General features: G+C 46.3%; 1 protein-coding gene across 3 annotated transcripts in view; it reads right to left on the reverse strand.

Moving 5' to 3' along the window:
• Nucleotides 1–23,121, reverse strand: part of ITSN2 (intersectin 2) — a 148,248-nt gene that overhangs the window by 84,716 nt on the left and 40,411 nt on the right. For all 3 annotated transcript variants that reach the window (XM_044292008.1, XM_044292007.1, XM_044292010.1), the window contains exons 4-9: nt 19,109–19,172; nt 14,872–15,035; nt 14,102–14,305; nt 11,624–11,720; nt 8,665–8,807; nt 7,328–7,391 (exon numbers count right to left, since the gene is read on the reverse strand). In XM_044292008.1, coding sequence (XP_044147943.1) covers nt 7,328–7,391; nt 8,665–8,807; nt 11,624–11,720; nt 14,102–14,305; nt 14,872–15,035; nt 19,109–19,172 — 736 coding nt within the window. The remainder of the gene's footprint in view (nt 1–7,327; nt 7,392–8,664; nt 8,808–11,623; nt 11,721–14,101; nt 14,306–14,871; nt 15,036–19,108; nt 19,173–23,121) is intronic.

Consider the following 23,121-nt stretch of genomic DNA (forward strand, 5'->3'; position numbering starts at 1 on the left):
ACTGACCCGCAGGGGGGCAGAGAGTCTGCCCTCTACTGACCCGCAGGGGGGCAGAGAGTCTGCCCTCTACTGACCCGCAGGGGGGCAGAGAGTCTGCCCTCTACTGACCCGCAGGGGGGCAGAGAGTCTGCCCTCTACTGACCCGCAGGGGGGCAGAGAGTCTGCCCTCTACTGACCCGCAGGGGGGCAGAGAGTCTGCCCTCTACTGACCCGCAGGGGGGCAGAGAGTCTGCCCTCTACTGACCCGCAGGGGGGCAGAGAGTCTGCCCTCTACTGACCCGCAGGGGGGCAGAGAGTCTGCCCTCTACTGACCCGCAGGGGGGCAGAGAGTCTGCCCTCTACTGACCCGCAGGGGGGCAGAGAGTCTGCCCTCTACTGACCCGCAGGGGGGCAGAGAGTCTGCCCTCTACTGACCCGCAGGGGGGCAGAGAGTCTGCCCTCTACTGACCCGCAGGGGGGCAGAGAGTCTGCCCTCTACTGACCCGCAGGGGGGCAGAGAGTCTGCCCTCTACTGACCCGCAGGGGGGCAGAGAGTCTGCCCTCTACTGACCCGCAGGGGGGCAGAGAGTCTGCCCTCTACTGACCCGCAGGGGGGCAGAGAGTCTGCCCTCTACTGACCCGCAGGGGGGCAGAGAGTCTGCCCTCTACTGACCCGCAGGGGGGCAGAGAGTCTGCCCTCTACTGACCCGCAGGGGGGCAGAGAGTCTGCCCTCTACTGACCCGCAGGGGGGCAGAGAGTCTGCCCTCTACTGACCCGCAGGGGGGCAGAGAGTCTGCCCTCTACTGACCCGCAGGGGGGCAGAGAGTCTGCCCTCTACTGACCCGCAGGGGGGCAGAGAGTCTGCCCTCTACTGACCCGCAGGGGGGCAGAGAGTCTGCCCTCTACTGACCCGCAGGGGGGCAGAGAGTCTGCCCTCTACTGACCCGCAGGGGGGCAGAGAGTCTGCCCTCTACTGACCCGCAGGGGGGCAGAGAGTCTGCCCTCTACTGACCCGCAGGGGGGCAGAGAGTCTGCCCTCTACTGACCCGCAGGGGGGCAGAGAGTCTGCCCTCTACTGACCCGCAGGGGGGCAGAGAGTCTGCCCTCTACTGACCCGCAGGGGGGCAGAGAGTCTGCCCTCTACTGACCCGCAGGGGGGCAGAGAGTCTGCCCTCTACTGACCCGCAGGGGGGCAGAGAGTCTGCCCTCTACTGACCCGCAGGGGGGCAGAGAGTCTGCCCTCTACTGACCCGCAGGGGGGCAGAGAGTCTGCCCTCTACTGACCCGCAGGGGGGCAGAGAGTCTGCCCTCTACTGACCCGCAGGGGGGCAGAGAGTCTGCCCTCTACTGACCCGCAGGGGGGCAGAGAGTCTGCCCTCTACTGACCCGCAGGGGGGCAGAGAGTCTGCCCTCTACTGACCCGCAGGGGTGCAGAGAGTCTGCCCTCTACTGACCCGCAGGGGTGCAGAGAGTCTGCCCTCTACTGACCCGCAGGGGTGCAGAGAGTCTGCCCTCTACTGACCCGCAGGGGTGCAGAGAGTCCGCCCTCTACTGACCCGCAGGGGTGCAGAGAGTCCGTCCTCTACTGACCCGCAGGGGTGCAGAGAGTCCGTCCTCTACTGACCCGCAGGGGTGCAGAGAGTCCGTCCTCTACTGACCCGCAGGGGTGCAGAGAGTCCGTCCTCTACTGACCCGCAGGGGTGCAGAGAGTCCGTCCTCTACTGACCCGCAGGGGTGCAGAGAGTCCGTCCTCTACTGACCCGCAGGGGTGCAGAGAGTCCGTCCTCTACTGACCCGCAGGGGTGCAGAGAGTCCGTCCTCTACTGACCCGCAGGGGTGCAGAGAGTCCGTCCTCTACTGACCCGCAGGGGTGCAGAGAGTCCGTCCTCTACTGACCCGCAGGGGTGCAGAGAGTCCGTCCTCTACTGACCCGCAGGGGTGCAGAGAGTCCGTCCTCTACTGACCCGCAGGGGTGCAGAGAGTCTGTCCTCTACTGATCAGGTACTGATGACCTATCCTGCGTATTTAAGTCCCAGAAAACATCCCTAATAAAAAGGATTGATCCAACTGGACAATTCCTTCTAAAAATGAACAGGGGCCCAGCTGCTAAAAACCTCCAGTGGCTAGCTGCTATTGCTGTAGGAAGGCTTAGTCAGCAGGACCCATGCTCTCGGCAACGATGAGGATCAGAGGGCCTGTTGTGCAACTATACTTATACAGTTGCACGGATTAGAGCATGTTCACACCAGCGCCATTACAGGATCAGAACAACAAAAATAATGGAAGTGCTGGATCTGGCAAATAAGGGACATGAACAGAGCCAAACAGACCCCACTGACTAGAATGGTGTCAGTTTGGTTTCTGCTTTTTTTGCGCATGCAGGACTTTTGCATTCACTCGTTTAGGTAGAATCTGCGACGAAAGACCTGAACAGAGCCTCCACCACAACTTTATTAAACATGGCTACTTTCTTCCAAAAACAAGAGTTGCAACGCCAAACAAAACACATGAGCAGTTGTGGCACTGTTTTGGGAAGCAGCCATATTTTTCTTTCAAGGGGTTGTGCACGAAACATTATTTACATTTTTCAAATCAGCACCTGGATACTTAACAAATTGCATGCAATTAAAAAATAATTCATAGCCAGTGAGTTATTCAATAAAATGTATCTGTATAGCGCCACCTGATGTTTATTCTTTTCCTTGTTCCTCCGTCCACCTTACTAAGCTGGTCGCACGCACTCAGTTTAAATCTTCAACTGCCTTCAGCCATACCTTTGGTTAGAAGCAGTGACAAGTACAGGGAAAGAGCTACAGCAGAAAGGACACGCCCGCTGAACTGTGAGAGGGAGAGAGCTGCAGATGAAAGTACACCTCCCCAGAAAGGACACGCCCCCTGAGCTGTGAGAGGGAGAGAGCTTCAGCTGAAAGTACACCTCCCCAGAAAGGACACGCCCCCTGAGCTGTGAGAGGAAGAAAGCTGCAGCTGAAAGTACACCTCTCCAGAAAGGACACGCCCCCTGAGCTGTGAGAGGGAGAGAGCTGCAGCTGAAAGTACACCTCCCCAGAAAGGACACGCCCCCTGAGCTGTGAGAGGGAGAGAGCTGCAGCTGAAAGTACACCTCCCCAGAAAGGACACGCCCCCTGAGCTGTGAGAGGGAGAGAGCTGCAGCTGAAAGTACACCTCCCCAGAAAGGACATGCCCCCTGAACTGTGAGAGGGAGAGAGCTGCAGCTGAAAGTACAACTCCCCAGAAAAGGACACGCCCCCTGAGCTGCCAGCCTGAAAAAAATCTAGCAGAACAATTGGAACAATGAATGTGGAGATCTCTGGATCCATGCGAGGTACAGGGCTGGTTCTAGCTTTGTTAGAAATCTATTGTTAAGTACTATATGATGTCTTATTTTATTTTTTTACATAAGTTATGGGATAACACCTCTAAAGACACCTCTGGGGCAATTTTTATGCTTGCATTTTACTCATTTTGGGTTAAAATCATTTGCAATGGGTCTTTATTAAAAAAATAAAATAAAAATGTTCCTCCATTTTTGAGATACAAGGGTGCAGACCGTCACTCCTGAGTTCTGTCCGGCTCATGTGAAGCCTCATCTCTGATCCCCTGACGTTATAAACAATCATTATAGCAAAACTCTTAGAAAACTAATAGGAATCTGCCTTAAATAAGTGTTTATGAGGTCAGGATGTCAGCGATAACACATGAGCCATCAGCTGACGGGACTGAACAGTGATACTCTAAGGCTGGGTTCAGACCTGAGCGTTTTACAGCGCGTTCCTAGGCTCTGTAAAACGCTCAACAGGCAAGAACCAATGATTCCCTATGGGAACGGTTCTCACCTGAGCGTTTTACAGCGCGTACGATCGCGCTGTAAAACGCCAGATGCCCCAAGAAGTACAGGAGCTTCTTTGGGGCGTCTTGTCGCGCGTTCCTGTACATAGACTTCCGGGAACGCGCGACAATGGGTGTTCGCTTGTTCCGGAGCCGCGATTGTAAACACGCATACAATCGCACATAAAGAGCGCTCCATCCCGAACGCTCAGGTCTGAACCCAGCCTAAAGATAGACTGATTTATTTATTTATTTTAAACTTTGAACATTTCTAATAAGGACCAATTAAAAAAGATGATTTTTAGCTCAAAATAAGTAAAATGCAATCATAAAAAGTGCAGCAGGTGTCCATAGCCTTCAATCTTAAAAAAAATTCACTTTAGGCCTCATGCACACGTCCGTATGTATTTTGAGGTCCGCAAAAAACGGAACCCTAAAAAATACGGATGACTTCCGTGTGCATTCCACATTTTGCGGAACGGAACAGCTGTCCCCTTATAGAACAGTCCTATCCTTGTCCATAATGCAGACAATAATAGGACATGTTCTATCTTTTTGCGGAATGGAAATACGGACATATGGAAACTGAATGCACACGGAGATACTTCCGTTTTTTTGGGGGACCCAATGAATGGTTCTGCACACGGTCCACAAAAAAAACTACAAAAAAAACGGAACGGACACAAAGAAAATTTGTTTGTGTGCATGAGGCCTTAAAGAGAACCTGTCAAAGTCCACTTTCTGCCGAGTTTCTGAAAGATAAGGTGAACGGGGTTATTATAGTTGGAAAGAAATGTTTGCAAAGTAAGCAACAAGTGCAAACAGCAAGCAGGCTCAGCTCTGAACTTGGCAGCACGCTGCGGCCGTGTCCTCACGGAGCGTGAAGATAAAGGTCACATGCATTTCTCAGACCTCACGGAGCAGAAACAGCGGAGGATTTCCCTAAACATCCACCGTCTTCCTTCCTTTCTTTCTAATCAAGCCTCGCAGCGCACAAGACATTGCCTGCTCATGTCCGGTCTCATGACTGGCCTTTCTTTCCCTGCACGATGAGACTGCTCTAATATCTGCCCCCTCTATGCACACAGAAGCGCTGTCTCTGCACAGTAACAGGGAGATTATTTTATGGAAAATATTTCCGACCAATCCTCTACACATTTAAATAGGACCTGTCATTAAAGGGGTTCTCCAGGCTCTTTAATACTGATGACCTATCCTCGGGATAGGTCATCATTATCAGATCGGCAGGGGTCTGACACCTGGCACCCGTGCCGATCAGCTGTACTGGGAGACGGCGCGAACAGCGCCCACCTTCCCTTCTCTCTTCCTGTCCGCTGCTGCTGTCTCATAGACATACAGGAGAGGACAGGAAGAGATAAGGGAAGATGGCACGTGCACACAGAGCGCCGCCTCCCCGCCGATCTGATATTAGGATAGGTCATCAATAGAGATGAGCGAACTTCTGTTTTAAGTTCGGCGTCTAAAGTTCGGCTTCCGGTTAGCGGAGAATCCCGATCTGGATCCGGATATGGATTCCGACTTCCGTTGTGGTCCGTGGTAGCGGAATCAATAATGGCCGATTATTGATTCCGCTACCACGGACCACAGCGGAAGTCGGAATCCATATCCGGATCCAGATCGGGATTCTCCGCTAACCGGAAGCCGAACTTTAGACGCCGAACTTAAAACAGAAGTTCGCTCATCTCTAGTCATCAATATTAAAAAGCCCGGGCAGCCTCTATAAATCTCCTGACCTGCCTGTTTTGTTGCTCATTCACATGATTTCCATGTCCGAGTGCAGAACAGATCACACAAGGACTGAACACTGACCTATTACAGTTAATGAGCCAAACCATGGCAATTTTGTTTATGGACCCTCAGCCCGTCCAGAAAGAATCGCAGCGTGCTCTAATTTGGTCACTAGACTGGACCATTGAAGTCTAAGGGTGGGTGAAAAAAAGGACAGCACACAGAGGTCATCAGTGTGCTGTTCTTTTATTCATTGGGGGTTTCTAGGAAACAATGGGCAGCCATTCTTCCATTTTGTTTTTATGGCTGTGAAAAACAGGTGACCTGCCGATGCCACACGGACAGAAAAACGGTTCAATGGAACAGAGACCAAACCGATTCAACACAAACTGTGTCGCTTGTCTGAATGAACTGTAGAAAACTCTGGATCATGTGTTATCAAACCCCTTTAGGGGCAATTTTTTTTTATAAAAGCGTTTTCAACTATTTTAGTTCTACAGGGTTAAAAGGGGTTGTCCGGATTCAGAGCTGAACCCAGACAAATCCCCTTTTGTTCCCCAGTGAGCCCCTCTGACATGAGCATCGGAGCATTTTATGCTCTGAAGCTCTCCCCGCCCTGCGACGGATCGCGCAGGGCAAGGGCTTTTTTTTTGTTTATTTTTTACACTGCTAGGAGGAGGCTTCCGCCTTGAAGTGTTCCCGGTGATGTCACTGGTACTGATGGGTGGGCTTTAGAGCTGCCCTAGCCAATTTACAGGCTCACTGCTAGGCGGAAGCCTCCACCTAGCTATACCCATGGAGAGCTTGGTATGTCACCGAATCTCCAGAAAAAGCCCTTGCCCTGTGTGAATCAGCACGGGGCAAGGGAGAGCATCGGGGCATGAAATGCTCAGATGCTTATGTCAGAGGGGCTCTGAACCAGGACAACCCTTTAAGTTTCAGTCTCTCCTTCAGGGAGCTGCTCTCACAGTCCTGATCCCTGAACTCCTGACAGCTCATAAGCATTCCTATAGGCCATATTGTTATCAGTTTATTCATTTAATAAAAGTTTAGCTATAATTAGTTGTCAGAGAGTCGTCAGAGCATCAACCTGATGGTTCACTGGGAAACTGAAAGTAAGACACTCTCCAGCCAGGCTGAAACGTAGCCCTATAGAACAAAAACTGCTGAAATTTTTTGATAAAGACCAATTAAAAAAAATATTTTTAGCCCAAAATGAGTAAAATACAAATAGTTAAAAAATTTATCCGGATGCGTTTCTGATCCTTTAAAATGGTATGTTGTACCGTTTCTCTGTCATGCTTCCTAAAAATGTAAACTACATTAACAAGTGGGTGTTACTAGTTGAGGTGTCTACAAAGTTTTATTATGTCCAGTCAGTGCTGCCAGTGTCAGACTGTGCAGGGACACGGCCCTCTGACAGTTGGAACAGTAAGACAGAGTTGACAATTTATTCATACTAATTGAGGAGCTCCAGGGGAACAACACAATGCAAGATCCTCATATTGGTTATTACATGGGAAATGCAACAGCCAGGAGTAGTAACATAACACGTGCCGTACTATAGACCCTTAGGCCTCGTTCACACTGATGTAACATCTATATTACATCGCCTTATGGAGGCGCCATATGATGCCACATGTGGGGTCCATGCATCTGTAAAATGCTTTCTACCCTAAAAGGGAGCGTGTTAAGAGACAATGCTGCGTTCATGCACCTCAATGCTGCAATGGTGGCGGTGATGCATCTTACCATATAGTAGCCAGCTGAGTATGGGAGAGGTTGGAATTTAACAGAGCGTTCTTCACTTGAGACCCTGAAAAGTGAGAACAAACACCATATTAGTCTTGTTACAACTAGGCTTGAGCGAATCGGGTTCGGATTGCTCTATCGAAACCAGATTTGTTTGAAAACTTTGCTGGCAGTATCTCCTCCTTAGTGCGCTAAAATGGATGGGCTCCGCTAAGGCCTGGAAAATCTTGCTGCAAATAACATGAGACTTGTTTCGCCTTGTGTCTATGACGTTACACTTCAGTTACCGACATAAATTACTGTTCCAAAGTCCGAAGCTGTACTCGGCTTTGCTAATGAGATTAATAAATAATTTATCTGCACATAACTGAAGTGTAACGTCATAGATGCGAGACGAAGCTAGTCTCGTGTTATTTGCAGCAAGAGTTTTCAGGCTTTAGCAGAGCCCACACATTATAGCACAATACGGAGGAGATATTGTAAGTTTTCCAAACATATCGGGTTGGGATAGAGCAGTCTGAACCCGATTCGCTCAAGCCTAGTTACAACTGAATCAATACAATCTTCTATGAACTAAGGGGGTCATTTATTAGGACTGGCGTTTTAGACGCTGGTCTTAACCCCTTGCACTGGTAGTAGATTCACAGACGTTATGTAGAGGCGCCGGCCTCTACATAACTTCGGCGTATCCAGCGCTGGTCTAAATGTAAGACCGCTTCCTTGCTGGCTTACATTTAGACCATTTTTTACGTGTAAAACAGTTGTAGAAAATGATGAATTAGAGGGGGCATGAGTGGGGAAAAGTCGCAGATTGAAGAACAATCTGAACCAGAAATACGCCTAATATAGTATTGTATGTATGATCGTAAATGATCCCCTAAATGTCCAGGATTTTGAGAAGCTGCATACAAATTTATATCTTTGTGCATAGTGTTCCTTTCCTATCTTGCCTTATCTAGGCCTCCAGCAATAAAACAATCTGTGAATACCTTACCCATCCTCTAATTATGAGATGACTCTTCTTATCATGTCTATATCTACACAGTAAAGCTGACCAGTGATCTACAGTCTCCCATCTAGATAGTTTGCTGCAATGCATCAGTGTAAAAATGGACTGATACATGTTCATATTTCTGCTGCCTGAGAGATCCGCACTGGGGAGGATAAGTCAGGCAAATCACTGATTTATTATACTGGGGGAAGGGGGGCACTATCCGCAATTCAGGACGGTTTTACTCAATTGTGGGCAGCTGAAGTGAAGGCTGGTAAGTCAGGCAGAAGAGACAGTGATTGTGCCACCCAGACTATAGAACACCCATGTAAAATGATGCACTGACCTGTAAGGTAGCCACTCATGGATTTGTCAAGGCCATTAAACTTCTGTCTGTATTTCAGCCTGGCGGGTAGAGGCACGGCCCAGTCCTGGGTGCTAGCTTTTGGGGAGTTACCCGTCAATGAAGTGGTTGAAGATGAGTTGGAACTGGACAGTAAAATGTTAAACAATTAAAGCAAACCATTGCATGTGGATACCTAGGACTTTTGTCTTTAAGGGGATTTCTCATTTTTTTGGTTTTAGTTTCATAAATTCGAGGGAAGTCTGTAGAAGATAAAGAATGTGGCTCTCTGTATTTAAACATTGTAGCTAAAATTAAATAAATAAAAAAAACAGCTGTAGGATCCAGTAAGTGACAAAGCATTGCCTCATCCCAAAAAAAGACGAGGCTGTGACAAGGGAGCTGCCTACAGAGCTATATCTGTGTGTATAGCGTTCCTACCCTGCCTTATCTAGACAACCAGCAATAAAACAGAGCTGTCCATAACTTGCCCACCCCCTCTAATGATAATGCAATGACTCTGCAAATTCTGTCTCAATCTATACAGCAAAGCTGACCATTGAGCTGCAGAAAACACAAAGCATACCAGTCTACCATGATAAGTTCACTAGATAAAGTAGGGATTCAGTTTAGCCTGGCAGAGATTGGAGATCTAGAGATCCTTCCCTCTGGGATTACCCAAAGCTATATGCCATTAATGTGTCGGCCCACTGGGACGTGCAGCAGTAATTACTGTGCGCCACCTCTACAGGCGAGACGACTCATAGGTAATTACAAAGAGAAAACAGAGCTTGCACAAGAGCAGCCTACTCTTCTAAAAGCAGATCCGTGTGGGTGGCAGGACTCAGACTCCGCCAATCTGATATTTGTGACCTATCTTAAGGATAAGTCCTTAATATTTACCCACTGCACAACCCCTTTAAGCCTATTCAATCTGACTCCTGTTCACATACAGGAAGCACAGCTTCAGGATGAAAGCCGTACTTAGCCTAGGTCTCCAAAGACTGCACAGTGCCATCATGTCTTCATATACAACATAAATGCGCCCCTTCTTGTAAGATCCTGGATAATATGGCGGCGATGAATGCTGCGAATGATACAGGAAACAGGTTCCTGCGCGTTTAATGCGTGTAAGCAATCTGCAAGTCTACTGCGTTATCAGTATTGTTTAGCTTGGCTCTGAACAAACATCAGTCGGGTGACTCGATAGTTTATACGGCACACAAATTCCTGGTCTGTGGGCAGCACATCGCCCTGTGTAAACAGTAAGCCTGTACAGGGACGGGTGACTGCCGTAATGCTCATTCATCGCTACACAGAAGGGGGTGAATCCTGATAGATAAGCGGGGACTGATCAAGAATGAACAATGGGCGTGGCAGTTGCAGAGAGAGCAGAGCCTCTAGGTGTAATGGCAACGCCCCCGTTGCTCCTAGAGGCTCATTTGCATATATTAAAACATAATTTTTCTCAGCAATGCGGGCACATCTGAACATGGGACCAACACAGATGTCATCAGCTGCCAACTGCACTTTGTATCATTCTGTAGTTTTTCCACTTTTTATACTTTATAATAAACTTTTTTTATACATCTTTTCCATCTTTTTCCAGGTCAGTACAAAAGGACAGATGTCCTTTAGGACTCATGCACACAAACGTATTTTCTTTCCGTGTCAGTTACGTTTTTTTTTTGCAGAACCATTCATTTCAATGGGTCCGGGGGGGAAAAAAAAAAAAAAAAAAAAAAAAAAAAAAACGGTAGTTACTCAGTGTGCATTCCATTTCCATATGTCCGTTCCGGTTCCGCAAAAAAATTATTAGAACATGTCCTATTATTGTCTGCATCACAGACAAGGATAGGACTGTTCTATTAGGGGCCAGCTTTTCGGTTCCGCAAAATACATAGGGTCGTGTGCATACGCCCTAAGTGTAACTATCAATTCAGTTTATTTTAATATAGTGCAGGAGTGTTAAACAATTTTGTAATATACTTTATTAGGAAAAAAATAATACTTTGTACTAGAAAACAGGGTGTAAAGAGTCTTCTTAGCAAAGCTCTAACAGCGTCCCTAAGGCCAAGTTCACACTTCAGTTATCAGGTCGGTTATTTCCATTATTTCCATCAGTAACTGTGAGCCAAAGCCAGTTGTGAAGCCATCTCAGAGATCGGGTATAATGGAAAAATTTCCTCCTGTTCTACTTTTTTGACCAGCACCTGGTTTTGGCTCACAATAGCTAATCGAAATAACTGAACAAATAACTGAAGTGTGAACCCTGCCTTAGGGCTCATGCACACGACCGTATTTATTTAGCAGTCCGCAAAACACGGATCCGCAAAAAATACAGATGCCGTCCGTGTGCATTCTGTATTTTGTGGAACGGAACAGCTGGCCCCTAATAGAACAGTCCTATCCTTGTCCATAATGCGGACATGTATTTTTTCGCGGAAAGGACATACATAATGGAATGCACATTTGAAAAGAATGGTTTCACGTATGGTCCGCAAAAAAAACTAAAAAACGGAACAGACACGGAAAAAAATAAAAAATATGTTCGTGAGCCCTTAGGAGAATCTGTCTTCAGCGTTTTAACTGAGCGCTGAAGACACCTGTGTGTAGCATACGGCGGCTTCCAGCCCACCTCCTGTCACTACCGCAGTCCCTGACTATGTACACGTGTCCAGTATCACTGCCCATCACCCTGCTTATCTGACTTGTTACACAAAGGTGTCTTTAGCGCTCAGAACAACACTGAAGACAGCTTTGCTAAGAAGACCGTTGCACTTTAAGGTCTTTTACATGGACTGTATTTACTTGTAGCAATCACCTCCACAGATGTTTAAATGGAGGCTGTCAGGCAGAAGGCACCTAGCAATCAGTCTCAAACACTAGAAAAGCCACAGGGCAGAAAGGGGTAAAGACGGTTTGGGGAATTTAAATTAGATGAAGACCTGCAGACTGTTACCTGCTAGAGCCCAGGTCTATCATGGACTGAGTCTTCTGCATTACAGCACTGCCAAATCCTCCGGCCATTAATGAGAGCGAGCTGTTGTGAGGCAGCGCTGAAACATACAATACATGATCAGTAAATACTAGTAACATCTTAAAAGTCAAGAAAAAAATTATTTTCACAAAGGACAGCGGTTAACATTCATCTTTGTTTCAGACTTTTCTCATGTGGACATCTCCCACCCTGTAATACATGCTGGATCTGTGTGTCCAGGATGCGCATGTCTTCCCCTTGCAAAGTGCCTCTTGTGAGCTTTCCCATACAGAAAGTGTGAGCCGTCCTCCTTGGATCTTCTCCCCCCTCTCCGCTATGTACAACCGCCTGCTGCTATCTCTGACACTAAGCTAATGGAGGGGGGCAGCAGAGAGCTGACGGATTTATATCCGATTCAACAGCTCAGCAACTATGTGAAGGATTTACACTCACTCTGCAGAAGCGGCGTCCATAACCTTCATAGAAAATGTAAGTTTCAAGCTAAGGTTACATGCACACGACCGTATGCGTTTTGCGGTATACAAATTGCGGATCCGCAAACACAGATGACATCCGTATGCCATCTGTTTTTTCTTTTTGCGGATCCATTGTAACATTGCCTATCCTTGTCTGCAAAACGGACCAAAATAGGACATGTTCTATATATTTTTTTGGAACAGACATCCTGATGCGGACAGCACACGGTGTGATGTCCGCATTTTTTGCGGAACCATTGAAATTAATGGGTCAGCATCCTATCCGGAAAAAAAAATAATGAAACAGAAACAAACAACGTTCATGTGCATGTAGCCTAAGGGTCCATTCACACATTCGGAGTGTATCCTGGAGCCGCGGACCGGAAGATCGGGGGCGCGCTGCAAAAATGCAGATGCGGACAGCACACTGTGTGCTGTCCGCATCCATTCCTGCCCCATAGAGAATGAATGGGTCCGCACCCGTTCCGCAATTTGCGAAACGGATGCGGACCCATTCTATGGACGTGTGAATGGACCCCAACACTGGAATTTTGCCAAAAGATTTAACCCTTAGCACTGGGAAAAGGTGAAGTCACAATGAAAATCTAAGGGAAATCTGTGGTATAATGGGTATGATGAAAATCCATAGCTTGCTTTCAAATCCACATCTCTCTGAACTGTACGTTGTTGTGGATTTTCAGTGCAGAATTCGGTCTGACAGAATCCTCCCCTTCCTCTAACCTGGAGTGAAATGAATGTACCTTACTGAACACTAAAAGGGATGCAATGGATCCCAACAACATCACGTTTCTTGCAGTTTACTTTGTGACACGCTTTGACTGCAATATAATCTGAAGTGATAGAACGACAGGTAACAACTAAACACAATAATGACAACGTACAAAAACACATTCTCCGCCGATTCATTTCATGATCTCTCTTTATAATAGTTGGAATGTTTTTTTATGATAATGAGCTCCAAATCTCTAGGCCACAGAAATAAAATGACAAACTTCTGTTTGCAGCCACCACTAGGGGGAGCTTAGTGGCTCACTGCATACAGCAACTTTCATTTAGGGTTTTTTGGACCACTGCATCTAAAGGGCAAAGCTCAGATTCCTGTTTTCAAAGGACATGACATATTCATCATAAAAGGGATTTCTTTTGCTTCTCTTGTGACAATTTAAAAGGAATGTGTCATCAGAAAATTGTCAATTTTTTTTATAATAATCCGACGCCTGCAACGTAGTCATCTGTGCACCGGGGAAAGCAGGTGCAGATGTACTGCGCATGCATCTGCAGGAAGTATTGTGTGAGACTTTTGGAAATATGTACAACATATCGCACATTTGCGATTGCACATTTGCACGAAGGCTCAATATATTTGTATGGGAGTTCCGGAGATAGCTGAGCGGAGCGCTCACCCATCTTCGGAACTCCCATCCAAATGAATGGAGCAACCGCGTGTATGTGCAACCGGCCCCTGCGCTCATTTCAGAGGAGCAGTAGCGGTCCTACAGGGGGTACAGGGCCCCCATTCTCATGATCGTGGGGGGGGGCTCCCAGCAGTACTGATCTGATAGCTAATCCCCTATTCCTACCGGAACACACCTTTAATAAAGTACAAGAGTCACATGCAGATTTGGCGTGGATATTTCGGTGGATCTGCAGCACATTTCACCTTATGCAATGCAAAGGGGGAAATCCGCAGCAGAAAATAGAAAGCTGCAGATTTAAGATCCACACCACAGGTCAATTAATGCTGAGGATTTTTTCTGAAGCGCGCAGAGCAGATTTCAAAATATCTCACCCACTAGCGCTGGCGCACTAACATACGAAAGATTTTCTGCAAAACCACAGGGTGCTCATACCCGTTTTAACGTACCCTTCGAGTGTCAGGATTAATCTTGAGAGACACATTTTTTTCTATACATCAGTACCCTAAAAACATCTCCTAAAAAAACAGACTTACATGGACACTTACTTGAGGACAAAGGCACAGTGAAAGAGGACAGGGGGGTGGATGTTCCATTTGGCAATGTTGATGATGAGCCGACAGAAGGCACCAGAGGACTAGACATAGGCATGGGTGGCAGAGGACTCATTGAGGTCAACGAAGTAGTGGGAGCAATGGGTAACAGCATGGGCATAGATGGCGGCATGGACAGGTTTGGCATACTTCCCATTCCTAAGCGCAGAACACAAAGGACTAACATTACACTGAAAATGCATTCATCTGAGGATCTTGATTACGAGAAGGCACTAACAGAAGGACAAGAGCAAGTAGATCTGTCATATCCAAAATGTTACCCCCTCTATCTGCAGTAGAATAAAGAGCAGGAGGAGCTGAGCATGCATGCTCTGGAATAGGAGTCCCGAGGGCAGGGACTGACAACAAATGCATGAAAGTCTGTCAACCCTTGAGGGAGACGCCCCCCTCTAATCTCCTTTTAGATCTCTCCTTATCGCCTCCGTTTTCAGCTGACAGAGGGTAATGGGCCAGAAGAGCATTCTTGTCTGAACTGGGGAGGGCTGCTGCTGCAGCCAGCTGTCTTACAGTCTGACCTAAGAGTTTTGATAATTGGCCAATCTCTATGGTCACAAACTGAAAAATTCTTCATCGTCTATCACCTGATTACAAATGACAATGGATCTTTTCTCACCACACTAGATTATATTTGTCTCAGCATCTCCTGCGCTATGACACGCGTATATTGCAATGGATACCACATTGAGGAACAAAGAAAGACACACCATAGCGGGAGGACATTAATGGCGAGAAGACTGGCGGCTGCTTCATGACTGGCGGGAGCATCATTGGCAACGTCTGACCCTGCAGCTTGAGTTTGATCAGCTTCATTGCGATGGAGAACTCCAGCTGGTCCATTTTTCCGTCTTTGTTCAGGTCTGACAGGGCCCTTAAAGACATCAAGCAGATGAGAATCATTACTATGACCAAGTCATCTGCACAGCAGGCGTCCGACTCCAGGCGTGCTCCAAGGGTTCATCCACGCTGGACTGAAACGCCACAACCTGCTGCCAAATCTGTCTTTAAATGGGTTCTTCATGTGTTTTTTTTTATTTTATCGATGATCTGATCAGTGGGGGTCCTATACCTGGGACCCCCGCCAATCATCTGATTGAGAAGGCATCAGCGCTCACAGTAGGGCAGCGTCCGTCTCTTAGCTTTTCCTAGGCCATGTGTCCTAGGAGCAACTTAGCCCTGTTCACTTCAATGAGGCTGAGGTGCAATACCAAGCACGGCCACTATACAATGTACGGCGCTGTGCTTGGTGAGCTGAGAGAAGGCCGTGGCGCTACTGCACGCACCACAGCCTTTTCATACAGCTGATCAGCGGGGGTCCTAGGTGTTGGACCCCCACCCTTCAGATACTGATGACCTATCCAGAAAGGACAGGTTATCAGTAAAGGAACACTTGGAAAACCCCTTTAAACACAGATTTTTCTTTGGATCTGTATCAAAATCTGTGCTGGGCCAACATACGTCCCGTGTGAACGTTCCCTAAAGGTGGGCATACATGGAAAGGGGCCTCAGTGACTACAATAGATGAAGATAAACAATGGGTGTATAATGGCAGAAATACCATGCAAAACTTCTACCAAGTATGACAAGTGAGACCACTAAACATAAGGTTACTTTCACACTAGTGTTTTTTGCGGATCCGTCATGAACGTATCCGGTTGTATTAGGTCTTATATAGGCTCCATTCAGCTCAGTTATGTACCTTCTCCATCCTTTCCGTTCTCCTGCTCCTAAACGGTGCAGGAGAACGGAAAAGCTGAACGGTGATGTGAATGAAGCCTTATGGTTCCAGTCACACGTCCGCAAATTGCAAATCCGCAATACACCCGGCCGGCACCCCCATAGAATTGCCTATTGTTGTTCACAATTGCGGACAAGAATAGGACATGTTCTCTTTTTTTCCAGAGCCGCGGACCAGAAGTTCGGGGCCGCGCTCCGGAAAAGAGAATGCGGACAGCACACCGTGTGCTGTCCGCATCCATTCCTGCCCCATAGAGAATGAATGTGTCCACACCTGTTCCGGATAATTGCAGGTGCAGACACATTCTACGGACGTGTGACTGGACCCAGCTGTATCTCCACAGCATCCAACAGCCAGACAAAGGTACTACGTCTGGTAACCTGCAAACCTGTGTGTCATCCAGTGGAAACCCAGCCCAAGACTGGTCATATAGATTAGACAGCTGTCAGCTAAACACTGGTTCCGCCAACAGCTATCTCTCAAGACCCCTCCATATCATGCATGCCTGGCCGAGAATGCAGGTGACCTGAAGAAGAGAAGGGAAAAGGCCATTGCCAGACACCTCTGCTAGCAGCTCCTCTCTTTAAGAATCAGCAAAACAGAGTGCAGCTCTGCATAAACTCAGGATCAGTACAGGATAAGTAATGTAATGTATGTACACAGTGACTGCACCAGCAGAATAGTGAGTGCAGCTCTGGAGTATAATACATGATATAACTAAGGATCAGTACAGGATATGTAATGTATGTACACAGGGACTCCACCAGCAGAATAGTGAGTGCAGCTCTGGGGTATAATACAGGATGTAACTCAGGGTCAGTACAGGATATGTAATGTATGTACACAGTGACTCATCCAGCAGAATAGTGAGCGCAGCTCTGGAGTATAAGGGCTGTTTCACACGAGCGGATGCCATGCGTGACATCCGCTCCGTGAAAGAGTGCCAAGACCCGATGCAGACTGCAGAGGCACGGAGCATTAACACGATTGATAATGCTCCGTGCCTCTCTGACCTCTCTCTTTACTACGAAATCACAGTGACAACTTTATCTCGCTGTGATTTCGTAGTAAAGAGGTCACAGAGAGGCACGGAGCATTATCAGTCATGTTAATGCTCCGTGCCTCTGCAGTCTGCATCGGGTCTTGGCTGTCATTCACGGAGCGGATGCCACGCACGGCATCCGCTTGTGTGAAACAGCCCTAACACAGGATGTAACTCAGGATCAGTACAGGATAAGTGATGTAATGTATGTACACAGTGACTGCACCAGCAGAATAGTGAGCGCAGCTCTGGAGTATAATACAGGCTGTAACTCAGGATCAGTACAGGATAAGTGATGTAATGTATGTACACAGTGACTGCACCAGCAGAATAGTGAGTTCAGCTCTGAAGTAAAATACAGGATATAACTCAGGATCAGGACAAATTAAGTAATGTAGTTACAAAGGTTCAGAATATTTTATGCAGATTATCTAAACATAAAATATTACAATGTGAACATATACATTTATATTCCAGATGTATTGTACAATAAATGCTGTAATCAGTACATGAGCTCCAAAATCTTAATATCAGAACTAGCAGAAAATGTCAGTGACAGAAGTTATGTAAGTCCTGGGTGCGTCACACGGGAGAACGCTCATGAATTAAACATGCAGTAAAGTATATGAACACAGTAGAGGCACAGGCATATTAATAGGAAGATTCAGGAGAATTAACACTGCGCTCTCCAAGGCTGGTTCTCAGATGAGAACTACACACAGTCTTAAAGATTCTTCTCTGAGCAGCGACAAAGTGACACAGAGGAACAAAACATCAGCGGAAAAAATCTATAAAACAGCAGGAGAATTAACTTACACAGTCACCGAGAAGAGCAACTAAAAAGCCAAACTACAACATATAACATATGAAGTCCCAGCAGAGGAAGAGCTCACATTCCTACAGACACAGGCTGAAGCGGCTGTACTTCGCTGCTCCTATGACAACACTTCATGTGCTCTGGCCTAGTTCAGCTGTGTCAAAGTGACAGTGTGACTCAACAGTCCCATACAACGCAATGTCCATATGCTAGCCCGAGCACTAGTCAGACCCCTCTGTATAAACTTTAAACATTTTTTAGAACCAAGTGGAATATTGGCTACAAAACAAAAGGTGCGGTGCATTATGTTAAAGTGTGACAGTGATTTCAGTTTATTTTAATATAGTGTAGGGACAGGGATGGTAAACATTTTTGTAATATACTTTATTAGGGAAAGATAGTTCTTTGTGCAAAGTGTCTTCTTAGCAAAGATGTGACTGAGCGCTACTAAGGAGAGTCCTTCTTCAGTCTGCAGTTCTACTGAGCGCTGAAGACACCTGTGTGTAACATCCAGAGACTTCCAGCCGCCTCCTGTCACCACCCCGGTCCCTGACTATGTGTCCCATCTCCCTGCCTATCTTACTTCTTACACACAGGCAACTTCAGAGATTGGGAGAACTGCAGACTGAAGAAGGACTCTCGTTAAGGCTCAGTCAGAGCTTTGCTAAGAAAAGAAACATCTTTACCTAACAAAGTAAATTATAAAAATGTTTAATATCCCTGTCCCTACACTATATTAAAATAAAACTTAAATGACAGTCACACCAAGCAGGTAACTGGAAGTATGCGTCAAATACCGCAAAAAATACGTATGGTGTCTGTATTGCATCCATTTTTTTAAATTCATTTTCGAAAACCAGACAAGAATAGGCTATGTTCTATCTTTTTTGCGGAGATGCGGAACGGACAGGGAGGAGGACAGCACATTTTTTGCGGACTCATTTAAATGTATGGGTCCGCATCCATTCTGCTAAAAAAAAAAAAAAAAAAAAAAAAAAAAAAAGGGATCGGATGCGGAGCAAAAATACGGCTGTGTGCATGGGGCCTTAAAGTTTGGTCTCCATTTGATCAGATTTCTGTGCATCTATGTCTTTCTTTGTGGGGCACGAGAAAAGTCCACCATACGAATGTGTCCTGACCAGAAGGAAAGCAGGACAAACAGATCCCAAAATGTAACTGTTTTGACTCTGTTTGCCCCATTGCAGTGCATGGATCGGCTGAGGGATGCGTGTGGGATCAGTTTTGGGTACTGACACACATCCTCTCGGCACAAAGCTCAGTGAAGAGCTAAATCGCAATGTGAACAGACCCCTAAAGAACAGGTTTCTGAAGACCGGACCAGCTTACCATATATCCGCTAGGATGGCGGGCGGAAGGCCTGACTGTAAGAAGAAGGTTCTAGCTTGCTCTCCTGTAAGAGAAAGGTCACAGTGTCAGCCATTAGGATCTCCTCAGACTGTATATTCTACATGTAGGTTATAATAATCGTGTATTTCTTCCATCACTGTGATCATTCGTGCTCGCCTTCATTATAAACGCCTTGTTCGCACTTCTGGATGCGCTGACAACAAACTATATTTTTTTTACATCTGTATTTTTTATTTGCATATCATTAGCCTATCTATAGACCCAATAATTTCCATAAGTCTACAACTTTTCCTTCTTGGTGTTGCAATTTCACTGTTGAGGAGTGTACATTTATTCTATATTTCTACATTTACACTGAAATGATGTTGAAATGGCGAAAAACAAAACAAAAAACCCATGGGGTCATGGTTCTGCCTCAACTTGCTGCAGGACCACTTTATGGGCCAGTTTGTAGAAGCCCCTAGTAGCAGCAATGCTGTACTGGATCCAGTAATTTCTAATGATGCAGAGCTTGTTGGAAATGTTACTGTTCGAGATACACTAGGTGATAGTGACCACAATATAGTTATATTCCCCCTACAATATAAGCAGCAGACTCTGTCAGGCAGAGCAAAGACACTGAATTTAAAAAAAGGCAAATTTCCCTGGGTTGAGGGCAGCATTTCAGGGCATAGACTTGGAGCCGCTACTGTCACATAATACTGAGGATAAATGGGAGAGCTTTATATCCACATTGAGTAACTGCACAACATTTTTTTTATTCCTTTAGGTAACAAGTATAAATGGCTAAAATTAAACTCCCCATAGCTTACATCTACTATAAAAAGGGCAATAAAAGAAGAAAAAAAAAGCATTCAAAAAATACAAATCTGAGGGGTCAGCTGTAGTGTTTGAAGTTTACAAAGGGCTTAAAAAAAATCAGCAAAAAGGAGATAAAATTAGCAAAAATACAAAATTAACAGCAGGTGGCAAAAGAGAGCAAAACAAATCCCCAAAAATTCTTTAAAGGGATTCTGTCACCAGGTTTCACCCCTGTCAGCTAAACATATGCTGATGTTCAGGGCCTCATCAGGATTCCTAATGTGGGCTTCTAAATGTGATCCGTAGCCTTATTTGGCTAAAAAAAACAGCTTTTACTAACCTGTCACTCAAAGAAATAAGGTGCCCAAGGGGATGTCAAGGGATGCAAGGTGCCGGCCGCACCCACCGCCGTTCGTGCCCAGCGCCGCCTTTCCAGACTTCTGCACCGCCTCCTAATCCTCTGTGCCGCCTCTCGCTCTCCCTCCCTCCCCCTCCTCCTGCTTTAAGATCTCGCGCGTGCGCACACGGCTCTGAGAGGCTGGCGCCAGAGTGCAGGTCATACCTGGGTTGAGCGAAGTGCCGGCGCATGCGCGCTTTGCTTTAAGAAGACAAATCGAGAAGTCCGCACGAGCGCATCAGGCAGAGCCCTGTGCGCATGCGCGAGATCTTACAGCAGGAGGAGGGGGCAGGGAGGGAATGCGACGCAGAAGTCTGGAAAGGCGGCGCTGGGCACGAACGGCGGTGGGTGCGGCCGGCCCCTTGCATCCCTTGACATCCCCTTGGGCACCTTATTTCTTTGAGTGACAGGTTAGTAAAAGCTGTTTATTTAGCAAAATAAGGCTACGGATCACATTTAGAAGCCCACATTAGGAATCCTGATGAGGCCCTGAACATAAGCATATGTTTAGCTGACAGGGGTGAAACCTGGTGACAGAATCCCTTTAAATATATAAATGCTAAAACACCAGCAGGTAACATTCTCCAGAAGCGTCAAAGCTTCTTTACTGTGAGAACTGTGAAGCTGTGGAATAGACTTCCTCAGGACGTGGTCACAGCAGGAACAGTGGACAGTTTTAAAAAGGGTTTAGATGAATTCTAAAAAGTAAATGACATTAATGCTTATGAAAATGTGTAGAAACATAGAATCTCACTTCCTTCTGGGATTCACGTCTCCACCTATCCCTTGGTTGAACTTGATGGACTTATGTCTTTTTTTAACCGTATTAACTATGTAACAAAAGGTATGTCTATACTGTAAGTGTACGTCCACCTAGAAGAGTTCTCGCTAACAGCACTCATTTTAATAATCGCTGTGAGAGTATATAATTCATTTTATGCTTGTGATAATTTTCGGTACTAGGTCAAGATTCATAATCTGAATTCTGCCCCTCAGTATACTGTAGATCTATACAACGAAGTACAATAAAAGCGCCAACAATACTAAGCGTATGCAGGAACCACGCACAGAACATCTGTCGGACACCACGGTCGGCATGTTGTGCGGCGCCGTACCTGGCTCTGCTGTGTTTGCGCAACATTTCACCAAAGCAGAGAAAAGCTCAGAGTGCACTGAATTAACCCATTAATGATCCCCAATGTGTTACAAAAATACAGAATTATGAACTCTAAACTTCTGAGTCACCGACACACGTGTAATGTAGAGGAAAGTCTGCATCGCTGCAGTGCGTTTAATAATTAACGAAACGTTTGTCAGCGCGCCACCTGCAAGTTCTCAATATCAGCCGAGCTCCACTGCTGTACTGTGGGCAGCAAATTTCCACCTCCAGCAAAGTCCGAAATTCTGTGTAGATAACATTCTGGAATTTACTGAACAGCAAACTAAGCTGTAGAAACCAGTGTCAGGCAGCTGCTGCCAAGGCCAATAAGATAATGGGTTGCATCAGAAGGGGCATAGATGCCCGTGATGAGAACATAGTCCTACCACTTTACACATCGCTAGTCAGACCACACATGGAGTACTGTGTACAGTTCTGGGCTCCTGTGAACAAGGCAGACATAGCAGAGCTGGAGAGGCTCCAGAGGAGGGCAACTAAAGTAATAACTGGAATGGGGCAACTACAGTACCCTGAAAGATTATCAAAATTAGGGTTATTCACTTTAGAAAAAAGACGACTGAGAGGAGATCTAATTACTATGTATAACTATATTAGGGGTCAGTACAGAGATCTCTCCCATCATCTATTTATCCCCAGGACTGTGACGAGGGGACATCCTATGCGTCTGGAGGAAAGAAGGTTTCTACACAAACATAGAAGATGATTCTTTACGGCAAGAGCAGTGAGACTATGAAACTCTCTGCCTGAGGAGGTGGTGATGTTTTTTTTTTTTTTGCCTTCCTCTGGATCAACTTGCAGGATAACAGGCTGAACTATATGGACAGAGGGCTTTTTTTCAGCCTTATAAACTATGTTAATATTCATAGTGGTTAGAGCTTAGATTTCCATACACAGAGCTAGAAATTCCCTATAAAGATGCAGAGAAAAATAAATACATAAAACTTATGCTGTCTGCCTGCATGCACCACTAGAGGGAGCCCAGGAGCTTACTGCATACTGTTTTATATCCACTGTGCATAGCCAGGTGTAATAAGCTCCTAGCACCCTCTAGTGGTAGCTGCAGTCAGATAAAATCATATCATTTAGGCATCATCCATAAGAAATTATTTTCCCCAAAAACAGTGCCACTCCAGCCCATGGTTTGCGTGAAGTACTGCAGCTCAGCCATGACTGACTAAATAGTGGACAGTTACATCCTAAAAATGTTATTAACACCAGAGTTTTGGCTACATAGGGGTGCAAAAGCTTAAAACACAGCCTATGCCCAATAAAAGTATATTAGCGCAATAAACGTTGCCCGACAGTCGGGGTTGTGATCCGGTTACAGATTTTACACCAGGAGTTGTGAGGAAACACTGTGGTCACGGGTGGTAACTTTAATTTCTGTGCTCCTGTAACACCCAGGGGAAAACAAGAAGAGATCTCACACTGTGGAGCTGCAGTGCCACCTAACACCGTGGTCACTGGTAGTCATCCCTCCCCGACTAGAAAAAAAAAGTGCAGATACACAGGGTTAAAATAAAAAAAAATTAATACTTGCAAAGCTGCTATTTTTGGGCTGAACTGTAGTCTGCCTGAATTTCAAGGTTTTCCCCGAAATTAGAGGGAGTCAGT

Source organism: Bufo gargarizans, chromosome 4, assembly GCF_014858855.1.
Source record: "Bufo gargarizans isolate SCDJY-AF-19 chromosome 4, ASM1485885v1, whole genome shotgun sequence".
Lineage (NCBI taxonomy): Eukaryota > Metazoa > Chordata > Amphibia > Anura > Bufonidae > Bufo > Bufo gargarizans.